Genomic DNA, 12,619 nt, shown 5'->3' on the forward strand with positions numbered 1-12,619 from the left:
GTGACAGTGTTTGGTCTAAAGTGTCAGAGTAGCTTGTCATGGTCACAGAGCAGGAAACCAAAACAGACAGCAAGTGCATTCCTCCTACGACCTTACAGAAAGCAAATCTGGAAAAGATTTCTACCACTGGCATTCTGTGATTCCTATGGGTCTGGCTTCATATGGCTATATTTGTTTATAGTATATTGACTGTTCTGCACATATGTTGCAGCTTGGAGTTTTAAAACAGAGCCTCCATTTTCTTTTGAACTGCTTCTTCAGTAACAATACATTTGCAATCATATCTGCTGGTGTTATAGATTATTTATGACAGCAGTGTGTATTTTTTTTTTTTAGCTTGCAAGTGTGTTTAAACCAGATTTTGAGAGTTGAGCTTTTTAGTTATTTTTCTTTAACTTTTTAATCAATTTATTGAACATGTTAAACAAAAAAAGGCAAAAATGCAGTTCTATGCATTGTGTGCATATACCTCAGAGTATTAAATGCTTTCTGAAATGTATGATGGAGTCTCTCAGGAGAATTTAGGCAACTGGATTCAATATCAAAAGAGAAGTGTTGTGCTTTTGTGCTTGCACTTTCTCATGAGGAGTCCCCTTTAGAGTTACCCTATAGTTTAAAGACCACAAAAATCCTGAGCTGTTGCCAAACATTTTGTGAACATGCAATTTTTTTTTTTTTACTTGCATGCTCTGTTTCTTTTTCTTTTCTACAGTCAAGGCATATGATTCACATACGCACACCTGTTTCTGACCTCAAACAGAGAAAAACAAATCGAAAGTTTTTTTTGTCTGTAAATAGTTTTGAGGACACACTGCTGAAAAACAAAACACATGATGCTATAACTGTTTTTCTGAGAGCAGGGACCATTTAAACAGATTTATGATGCATATGCACTATAACCAGTTTCTCCAGGCCATGGGTTAGACCCTAGCTTATGTGTGCGTAATTAAGTTCATTTGGTTTCTTTAGAACACACATTCTAAATATGTTAATGAGCAATCACATTACTAATTACTTTCTGGGTTAAACTAGCCAAACTTTGCCAATAAAAGAAGATCTAACAGCCTGGCATGAAGGCCTATTTTGTGGTAATGGACGTTTAAGCTGATAATTGGAGACCCCAAGGATTACTGAGGCTTGGCTGACGAATCAGTAGGCTACTTTAAATGACAGATCCCCATCACTAACTAGAGAGCTAATTAGCAGAATATGTCATGGATTATATTCTCAGGAGACTTCTGGTTTTATTTTTTTATTTTTTTTAAATGTAAGTTCAGAATGAGAGACAGTGAGTTTTGTTTATAGCTTTGTTTAAAATGTGAATCTTCAAAATGTTTTGCAGTACCAGCAGCGTTTGCTATATTTATTCCGTCCGAGAGCAAGAGTTCACCAGCAATGGATTATTTGTAAGCCCCAGGCAGAGTGTTGGAACAGGAAGTTGTAAAACAGCGACTCTCCTAATGTGACGATCTTTTGTGGGCATAGAATTCCTTTGCAACCCGTTCATAATTAACAATATAACCTCAGAGATTCATGGTTCCGTTTTGAACTAAAATGTCACAGAAATAGACAAAAAGCAATTGACATGCTCTGCTAAATTAATGGTGAGGGCATTCTTTTAAGCCCTCATTGAAAGGGTGTTTTTAATTTAATTTTGGTTCATGTATTTGTACAAACACACAGAAAACACATACATGTTGTAATGCACATTTTATAGCGCTTTGAAAATGGGTGCCATAAATCCCACAAAGCTCACCGATTGGCTACGTAGGAGGGAGCCTGTCTTGAAGTGATTTCATGAGTGCTGGAGAGGAAAGCTGAGAAGGAGAAAAAGTGAGGGAAGTTTTGAGAGGAGGAGGAGGAGGTTAAGTGGGAGGGGATTTCATTTCAAACTGCAGCACATGTTGACCGTTACCTCTCTGTGCTGAGCAGCAGCGAGGTCTTTGCCCAGGAGTGAGAAGGAAGAAGAAAAAAGAAATTAGAAAGAAAGAAAGTGCTTTATTGATGACATCACTTCATCCCAAAACCAAATGTGTTAAGGTTCTCTCTACAGTCTCTGGGTATTCGAGTACATCTGTGACCTACAGGACCGCTGCATGGCTCTGCAGATGTTCCATAACCACCACACGCACGCACGCACGCATGCACGCACACACACACACACACACACACACACACACACACACACACACACACACACACATACACACACACCCTCAGACTGCAGCGCTAAAACAAGACACTTGTTGTCACTAACACATGCTAACCCTTTGGCCGCTTCCTGCATCACATTTTGACAGCCTCTCACATGATCTTTCTCTCTTTAACCCCAGTTTGTGCTCAAACTGACAAACAGTGAATGAATGAAGAATGCTCATTCTGTCTCAGTCGGCCTGTTTCCAAGTCATGCTCGTGATAACAACTTTGGCCAGAAGATGGCTCCACTAGACTGGTGTGTGCTGTCCAGATCAACCTACTGGACATTAGCTTCATTAGTAAATCATTAAACCCTTCAGTTATTGCTTCATATTGTTTAATTTTGTGGAACTGAAAGCATTTCCACCTGCACATATTTAAAGAATTCAGCCGTTAAGTGTTAGGTAGTGAGTAATGAAGTCCATTATGACCTGAGTCTGCAAGTAACTGTGTCGTTGCTAGTGGACAAAAGAGAAATTACTACAGCAAATTGGGGAAATAAAATGCCGTCATGGATTAGCTCAACGAATAAATCCTGAAACAAGTTGTTACAGATAGAGGCTGAGCTGTGGTGATTTCACTGACTTATTCTATACTGTCATCAGGGATTTCTTTTGTATGTGTGGTTTGGACAGCTGTCTTTTTGTCCTTGGCAAGAACAAACATATTAGTGCCTGTTTGATTGTGTGCACTCTGATAATGCAGTCTGTATTTAATTCAAGCAGCAGGAGACCGATGCTAGCAGACCTCAATAGCCTAGAGGCTGCCTTCCAGTGGTGGGAATTTGAGGCTCGATTGTACAGTAGTGGGAGTGTACATTATGGAAGGGGAAAAACAAATGACGCATTTGTATCTGTGTCCACTGAAAGTTTCTTCCCATCTGAAAAGAACCACAACCCATAAGAAAAAGCATCTGTATACTGTATATAAAAGGATGCAGGTTTATGTGTGTGGTTAGCATGCAATCCTGCATGATCTGCACTCCAAAAAAATTACCATTGGCTTGGCGTTGAGAGTTTCTGCAAAAACGGATAATTATATATAAGCTTTATTCAGTTTAAATATAATGTAGGGGTATTTTACAGTATTTAATGGCTGAAACTATATATTTTCATTATCCATGAATCTGATGATTATTTTTTTCAATTAATCTTTGTATTCAGAATGCTTATTTTATTTAACCAACAATTCAAAACCGACAGCCATTCAGTTTATGAACATACATGACAAAGGAAGGCATGAAATCTTCACATTTGAGAGGATAAAACCACTGAATATTTGGCATTTTTGCTTAAAAAATTAACAAAACGATTAATCTGTGAAGTCTTGGATTGTTTTGTCTGACAAACATCCAAACATACGTATAATCACATAAAATAGAAAAAGCGGTGAATTTTGAAAATCTTAAATAATTGTTGAATCTTTATTTTCTATTAACGTCCATTGATAGAATATACATAGCCATTGTATTACCAAAGTCCCTTTCACACATGCAATGCAAACCTGAACTTCTCTAGACATTACTTGGCGGAGCTGTATGTGAGAATGCAAATGGCTGAATCAGTTGGATCGGCCATCAAACGGTCTTTACCCTGCCAGCTCTGTAGTACAAAGTCTGTGTAATCTGATTGAGCCCAAAGTGTGAGAATTCACAGCAAGCGAGTGGGCGCGTTGATGATGTTTCATGCGGCTCCCGCAAAACTGGAAGAAAACAAACATGCGAGGGTGAAGAAAAAGGGTGATTTACATGAAGACGGCAACCAAAATGTCTAACTTGCTAGACCACGAGATTCTGGAACTTCTGTCAGTAAACGCCAAAATCCAAAGATACTCGTTTTTTTATGACTAAATTATGAACCGACTCTGTGGCGTTGGTTTCAGTTTTCAGGTAGGTTTGCTGCTGCCCCCGTCCACAGCGACATTGCTTAGCTTACATGCCGGTACTCTAGTCTGCTTTTCCAAACTGAGGGTATGCCCTCACTAGTCTATATCCACGACGTTCCACTTCCGGGATTGCTCTGGTGCCGCAGGAAATTCCGCAGGATGCATGTCTTTTTGCGATGTCTGTTTTCTTTCCGCTTTCTTTGTGTTGTAATTTTAAACTGGTGGATTTATGAGGACTATATTTGACTACTCCTCAGATCTCTGCAGGGTAAATCCAGACAGCTAGGTAGACTATCTGTCCAATCTGAGGTTTCTCTGGCACGACTAAAACAACTTTTGAACGTACACGTTCCACCAAAACAAGTTCCTTCCCGAGGCTATATTGTAGTGGCTCCGTGCGAAGCTTAGCACCGCCCATGACGATTGTGATTGGTTTAAAGAAATGCCAATAAACCAGAGCATGTTTTTCTCCCATCCTGGAATGCTGGGTGGACTAGCCAGACCCTCCTCTGCAGCGCTGTGGAGGAAGGTCTGGCAAAGCGAGTCTAGTAATACACTGACTATGGTTTAAGTACCTCATACAACCACACTTCTGAACTATCCATTTAAGGACATTGCAGCAGAGCCTTGTCTGTTGACTATTAAAACAAACTCTGCTGGGTTGTTGAAAGTTAAAGGCCTTTTTCCATTCAGCCTTCGTTCCACAGTTAGAGTCCACAGTTTGAATTATTCTACAAGATCTGCAGTCTGCGTGTCAGGTCCATTTCCCCCTGAATCAAATATTCTGCAGCATGAGAAGATGAGGATCTGTTATACCAGTGATTTCACAGAAATAATAAGTGTTGCACTGTTAGTTAACTGTGCATCACAATGTAGTATTATCAATCCTGCTCCAAAGCATGATTCAGATATTATGACAACTGTCAGGGATTAATAGGAGAATAATGGGTTTCTAATGGCTGTAGTAGCTCCATAAACCTGTTTGGTACCATCTAACTACACAGTCTATCAAGAAGATGTCCTGCGGCTCGCTCAGCTGTCAGTAGGTTCTAGTCCTAATGATCCTCCTCTCGCTCTGTGTGTGTGTGTGTGTGTGTGTGTGTGTGAGTGAGTGTGAGTGTGAGTGTGAGAGAGAGAGAGAGAGTTGGAAGTGTGAGGTGGAATTGCTAGCTGCTAACTGTAGGCACTCTGACAAGCAAAGAAAGAAGAGAGGAAAGACAAGGGGTTAGAGCCTGGCAGGTATACACAGGACCCTTCGATAGGCTGACGACACCCCCACCTGGATCTGACAGGTATGAGTTGGGAGGCTCTCCTCCTCCTCCCCCTCTGCTCTGCTTGCCCAGAGCCTCGAGGGTTAAACATGAATAATGAATTCTGGCTCCTTATGGCAAGTGCTCAGGAGCCCCTATATGCTGCTCACATACCATACCAAATACTGTCACAGTATGACGGCATTCAAACTATTCTTCATTCAGAGAGGCTATTCACCACTTGGTGTTTTTGATTTTTTATGAAATTCAAAAGGAAACTATTTTTCTCCAGGATATTTCTTTGTTGTTTTACAAGCTCAACTCTTTTAAATATCAAATGTGCTACTCTTGCCAGCCAAGGTGTGTGTTAAATGGTACTGTTTGCTGGCTTTGTAAACATCAAATTTCCTTTGTATGATTGCATTGTCAGAAATAGTCAAAATCATTGTCTTTGACAAAATTAAAAAACATATTTCCCACAAACCCTGTTACTTCCTGACATACTTTAAAGAGAACATTTAAAACATTTTCTTTAATGTACCACTATCTGTATTTTTTGTTTTTCATTTTTGAAGTACTTAAAGGAACACGCCGACTTATTGGGACTTTAGCTTATTCACCGTAACCCCCAGAGTTAGATCCATCTCCGTGCGTGTTGTAACTCTGTCCGACGGTTCCACCAGTAGCTTAGCCTAGCACAGATCCTGAAGGTAATTGGTTCCAACTAGCCTACTGCTCCGAATAAGTGACAAAATAAACTAGGAACTATATTCTCAGGAAGGCGAAGCAGTGCTACTTCTGCTACTTGGGTGGAGTGATATGCTTTGCAGCACCTGAGAAGCCCCGAGCAGATCAGCAATGCTTCGCCTTTCTGAGAATATAATTCCCAGTTTGTATACAGTTAGAAGATGGCTGTGTCTCATGTGACCTTGTTATTTGTACACGCTGTGACTGTACAAATCACAACATGTAATCCTTATTCATTTACATGTTGGCGTTATTTTGTCACTAATTCGGAGCAGTAGGCTAGTTGGAACCAATTACCTTCAGGATCCGTGCTAGGCTAAGCTACCGGTGGAACCGTCGGACAAAGTTACAACTCGCACGGAAATGAGAAGGGTATGTATGGACTTATCTAACTCTGGGGGTTACGGTGAAAAAGTTAAAGTCCCAATAAGTTGGTGTGTTCCTTTATACAAGCTGGAAGTGTGCTTCTTTTGCTGGCTAAAAACGGCCTTAGCAGTTTGCTTTGGAAATACAACGCCCACTTCCTGTGCAGAACTGTAATGCAATCCAACAGACGGACATGGAAACCCAACCTGGTAGCACAAGCACATTGCTAAATTTCTTCCCAAATGTAAATTGTGTGTAATTTTCTCAAAAAAGATATTTACAGCAGTTATATTGTATACAATAATGTCCCAAAATTTGTGGTTAATTCATGTTAAAATATTAAATTTTACCACCTGTTCAACCAGGTATTCTAATTATTTCACTCCAAAAAAAATTCACTTTTGGAGATAAAAATTGATGCCTGAAGTTCCTCATTTACAACCGTTACTGAAATAAGGATTAACAATAATGCACTTATGTTATAAGATATAGATACGATTTTAAAATGTTTCATGATGTTGTAGTATACAGTGTTGCTATTTTGTAAGATAATGAATTTCTAATTGATACAAAGCTGGAACACAGCTTGTCTGTGGAGAGGTCAGTGGATTGCTAATGTCATTTGTGTACGTGTCCAACAATTATGTTAATGTCTAAGTACAAAGCTGAACGTTAGATGTACCCCTGGGATTTCGGTGGATCTCTGACATCATCGTCTTGCCTTTAGAGCCATTTCATTTAAACCCAATAAGAGCTTAACTGTCAATTTAGCTTGCAAGTGCTCCACTAACATAATAACAATAGATTATCCAGTTATGTGTGGCTTGGAAATGAGGTAATCTCTAACAGGAGCAGACATTTTGTCTGAAAAATACAATACCTAGAAATTTAGTGGCCATCATTTGTGACTGATGATTCTTTGTACAATCGGCTGTCTTTTATATTGTTTTATATATTGCAGTATTATAAGTCAAAGCAGTCTGAAATAGAAAATTACTTTCCACAGGAATGAAGCATGTTGACGACACAAGATTTTTATCAACCAGGGATTCATTTTAGGATCTAACACCTATAAATATGGAGAACTTATGTTCAGCAGGATTTTTCCAAATTTCTCATCACAACAAAAGAAACCAGGCGAAAATAATTTTCATCAGCCGCGCATTTAATGTATAACAACAGTACAAAGTGAATCTTTTTTGCTTGCAAAATAGGAGTGTTTTGTATGTACAATATTTATACAATAATATATAGTTTAAAAAACATGACAGTTTAAACGTCTGACAGTTTATTGCACAACACATTTATAAATTATCATCATCAAACCACACATGAAACAGATGAGTTCTCTGTCATATTTCAACACTTAACAGGAAATGTATTATTTATATTGTTTTATCTTGCTCTTCTAGATTAGCATGAATAAAGGTCCTGTGGGGGGTACATTAACCCCACTGTTAATGAAATGGTAAGAAGAGCAGCGCTCTGAAATGACACTGATAGACAGTCGCTGTGACTTTCATATGGAGCGATGAAACTGCCTCAAGCACAGAAAGAAGTTAATCTTTCTCTCAGCATTGCAATGGGTAAAATACAAAACTAAAAACCTGAATTAATGCGATACCTCAGACGTACTTTTAAATCATGAAAATCATTTTAAAGTTTAGATATGGCACTCTATAAATACAGCAGCAAGGAGACAACAAGCGGTCAGGTAAAATGTACATATGAGTGCAAAATTAAAACTTGTGAATTATATGCTGAAAGAACAGTCCGGACTTGAAGCGAAGATAGCGCTGTGAAGCAACAAACAGACGTCTAATGAATGAACTTTACAAGGACCAACAACTGATCCAAACACATGTATCATTAATCATATATCCACTCTGTGGACAAAATATTAGGAACACCTACTTTATTCTGAACTACAGACCCGCTTGCAGCACCCACAGCTCAAATGTCTCCAGCTCGTTTCCTACGTTTAATTTCCAGGTTACGTTTAAAGTGGATTTTTGGGGAAAATCAATAAGGCATCAAAGCCTTCATCTAACTAAATCTGGCCAGATTACTTCACAGGGACAGCAGGCGTTCTTAATATCTTGTACACTCGGTGCATTTCAAGTATCACGCTGAATGTAAACAATGACTGATGAGACAGGGAGGGTGGGGGAGCGGCGCTGTTGGCCAGGGTTTGGGTAATCTGATTCACGATCAGACTTAAAGCATCATTAATCATGCTTCCTGCTACAGTTCAATTTGGTCTCCACTTATCTTTGAATGGCTGAATTGGTGGTCTATAGATCATCACTGTACAACATTTCCTATCTTAAATGGGATCTTTTCCGTACAATGACATGTATTTTTAATAGCTTCTACAGGAGCGTTTAACATGAATTAATCATGAGACATATTATATTTGGCACAAAAAGCCAGGAATTAGGTCTGGAAATATCTCTACATATATTTCAAATTTGAAGATAATGCCTTTTGCAGTATTATTAAAGAGCTGAACCTTCCACCTCGTCAATACCAAATGTTGTGTTCAATCCCTGGCAGACATGTAATTCAGAAAGGATGGGGAGCTTCAAGTGGGAAAATGAAAAGTAATGATGCCAGTGTCTTTAGTGTTGTCTTTTTTAAGCCTTCAAAAGGCAATAGAAAAACACTGCTCCAAATGGTGATGTCAATCCAAACCTGTGATATGTAGTGTGAATAAGTGTCCTTCATCTTTGACATATAAAAAGTACTTTGAGTCTTGTCTCGGCACATGTGCCATCCCAATGAAATAGCTCCTGTCTTTGTTGAGCTTCTCCAGTGACTTTTCAAGTTGAGTCATTCTTTATTAGGTGCTGTTCTCTTCAGAGCTCCAGCCATGCCACACACACACATTTTGTATAAGCCACTACAAAGACAAACCATTACCGCGTCGGAAAGAATTGGCTGCAAATTCAGCAGCCGTGATAGCCCAAATCCTCTTTCTGTCTCTCTCTACAGAAGCGTTTTAGAAATTGAGTGTTTGCTTTTGGAGTTTCTTCTGAAAAACCGATGACATTGGATTTAATTCGTGCTTTGGGACGATCTGTGTGCTGTGGTTTATGTATGTACATTTTTATGTGTGTATTTATGCGTGTGTGTAAATGTCTTTGTGTATGTATTGTCAGTTTGTTTATACAGTAGGTCCATTAAGTCCGCGATGTCATCCTGTGTGTGTGTGTGTGTGTGTGTGTGTGTGTGTGTGCATGCGTGTGTGTGCGTGTGCGTGCGCGCATCTGAGTGCGCATCTGAGTGCCACGTGTGTTGCCGATAGGTTTATAACTCCTCTGCTATAGTATGTTTCAGTGTGTGTGTGTCTGTGTGTATGTATGTATTTGTGTATGTGTCTCAGCTCTCTATAGACATGGCTGAGATGATCTGCTCCACTTTATATGCCAACTTCTGCTTCTGGGCCTGTTCATCCTGCTCCAGTGCCTCGATGATCTAAAACACACACACAGAAACACACCAAAGGGCACAAACTGTGAAACCGAGGATATAAGGCATATCGCCGGTCAGCTATAGGAATCATACAAATAAGCACATACACATCTACACCAACAGCTTTCACTATTAATTCTAGTTGTGATGACTTAATATATTGTATGTGCATTTAAATTTCTAAATTATGTTTGCAGGTTCATTTGAATTAACCATCAGTGATTTGACTAAGAATCCATAACATATGTATAAACATTAGCAAAACATCCGTTGTGTAACTCAGTTATAACTAAAGCTTATCAAGCTAAAATATACTAAACATTTGCTTGTTCCAGCCTCTCAGATGCAAGGATTTTATATCATTGTAAATAAAATATCTAAATATCTTTGGGTTTTGGACTGTTAGCTGACAGTAAACTCAATTAGAAGACGCCACCTTGGGCTCTAGGAAATTGTGATGTGCATTTTTCTGACATTTTATAGACCAAGACCATTCATTGATTAACTGAAAACAACAACATCAACACGTCAACATCAACATATTGATAGATTATGAAACTAATCATGAATTTCGGCCCAATCTACATGCCTTTAAAGAGTAACTTAACACTGCCGTTTGTGCCGACCTCCAGTGGTTTAACTTCTCACCTTGCTGCAGTGATGTACGGGTGTACTTCAAGACACCGTGATGTCACTGTTGGGTGTGGTTACAGGTGTAACGAGCCTGATCATTTCAACCGGAGAGGGTGGCAAAGTGCTACTTTTCAGCCTGGTGTTAAGTTACTATTTAAACCTGAATTCATTGATATTTTCAGCGACTTGGGGGCAGCACAATCGACACATGATAACCTTATAAAGTTGTTATGGCGGACTTGTTAGCAAACAGTTGCCTATCTGCACACTCAACAGACGCAGAGCAACATCGTCATTCATTAAAAGTTCTGATAGTCCACATGATTAATTAATGTCCAATATTCGCTCTCCTTTTAGCTCGGCCTCTACCGACTCCTGAGGGAATTATCTGGTTCTTTAGTCACCAGCTAGTCGCTAACTTTGTCTATTTGCTGTTTTGTTCTGAACAGCTAGCATACAGAGAGTTTCTCAGAGCTGCAGTGGGGTGATAATTCTATGTGAATTCACCACTACGAACGACAGATTTTACAGTACACATAGTCATTTTATCCTTTTGTTAAAATAAAAATACCTGTTTTAATATAAAAATTGCTAACTTCAGTCGGCTAAACACAGCAGCAGGACCTCTAGTGCACATTTCTATGTTACAGTGTGTTGACTGGGCCTCACCTCTTGGCTGTACTTGCTGACGTAAGCGTAGATCTCATGGAGGGCACTGAGCATGTTGAACTCACTGGAGTGAAGGCGGGCCTGTTCAGCCAGATAGGCATTCATATCCTGATCACTGATGGCAGGCAGGCGGTTGATATCAGCGTAGTACCTGCGAGGAGACACACAAACTGTGTCAGAATCAAGGGCACAGTCATGCATAGCAGAGCTTTTCTCCTCACCTGGATTCAGTCTGTTGTTGTGAAAAGTCAAAGAATATCCAATTTTATAGGCGTCAGTAAATCAGAGGCGTTTTGGCAGCAAAATAAGGAAACATGTCACTTATAGGTTCAGTCATTTAGTCACAGTGGTTCAAACCACACCAGCACACTGTTTATATATATATATATATATACTTATGAATATTTTCACTTGATTACACATTCATTCTGTCACTCCCAACCCTCTTAGAGCTGCATGATTAATTGGGCCACAATTTGCATTTATAACTCTATGCAATCCCATTTATACATGATGATTCTGCCCTAATAGTATGGAGATCTGTTGCATTTCATCCCTGCATCAACTAAGGACAAGACTCCATTGCACTATAGGACAAATGTGTGAGAGATTCGGAAAAGGAACATGGCAAAAGATAAAACTTCAGACGAATAACAACAAAATTAGTCATAATTGATAAAACCCCTCTGATGATAAGCAAGAATAAATAGATTAATCCGTCAGTTCTGACAAAACCTGGTAGTCAAAAAAGTAGATGAATAGCAACCAATGTTCTGACGTAGTTTCTGAACTGTATAGTAACACCAGAAATAGTTACAACCACAAAATACAATATGATGAAGCCATCAAACCAAACCAACACAGTGCATCACGGACGCCTGCATGTGACAGGGTGATGACAGAAATAGTTCTGAGTAAGTAAATCATGATTCTCATTTCATCCAGATTTGGTGGCTCTAAAACCTATATATATTGTATATCCAATGGCAAGCCTCACCTTACTCCTTAAACAAAGCCTTAAATGTCCCATATTATGCTAATTTTCAGGTTCATACTTGTATTTTGCGTTTCTACTGGAACATGTTTACATGCTTTAATGTCTTCTCTGATTGGTCAGCATTTCCGGGTCTTTCTATGGTATAATTGTGACATCACAACCGTACGGAAGGACTGACTGCTCGTTTAAAGGCACAGTTTCTGAATACAGGCTGTGTCCATTTCTCTGTGGATTGAGCATTTTGATACTTTCACAGTATTTACAGTGCTCAGCATAAGTGAATACACCCATGCTAAAGTTGACTAAAAAGAGGAATGTGAATGAATAATATATCGTAAATAAATAAATGTTCTTCCTTAAAATACAGGGAGCATAAGTCAGTACACCCCTATGTTAAATTCCC

At 39.2% G+C, this 12,619-nt stretch overlaps 1 protein-coding gene and 1 long non-coding RNA gene across 3 annotated transcripts in view; one reads left to right on the plus strand and one right to left on the minus strand.

Moving 5' to 3' along the window:
• The window catches only part of LOC118495243, a 39,007-nt gene that overhangs the window by 23,448 nt on the left and 2,940 nt on the right, over nt 1-12,619 (plus strand). The gene's annotated exons all lie outside the window — the stretch shown is intronic.
• The window catches only part of LOC116051497 (plexin-A2-like), a 95,952-nt gene continuing 91,043 nt past the window's right edge, over nt 7,711-12,619 (minus strand). Inside the window, exons 31-33 of one of the 2 annotated variants that reach the window (XR_004897563.1) lie at nt 11,220-11,370; nt 9,719-9,920; nt 9,663-9,682 (exon numbers count right to left, since the gene is read on the minus strand). Coding sequence is in view for 1 of the 2 variants with exons in the window: in XM_031301964.2 (XP_031157824.1) it covers nt 9,825-9,920; nt 11,220-11,370 (247 nt within the window). In the remaining variant the exon portion in view is untranslated. Of the gene's footprint in view, nt 9,921-11,219; nt 11,371-12,619 lie in introns of both variants that reach the window. The other variant, XM_031301964.2, reaches the window with a different exon arrangement.

The sequence above is a fragment of the Sander lucioperca genome, chromosome 6 (genome assembly GCF_008315115.2).
Source record: "Sander lucioperca isolate FBNREF2018 chromosome 6, SLUC_FBN_1.2, whole genome shotgun sequence".
NCBI classification, from domain to species: domain Eukaryota; kingdom Metazoa; phylum Chordata; class Actinopteri; order Perciformes; family Percidae; genus Sander; species Sander lucioperca.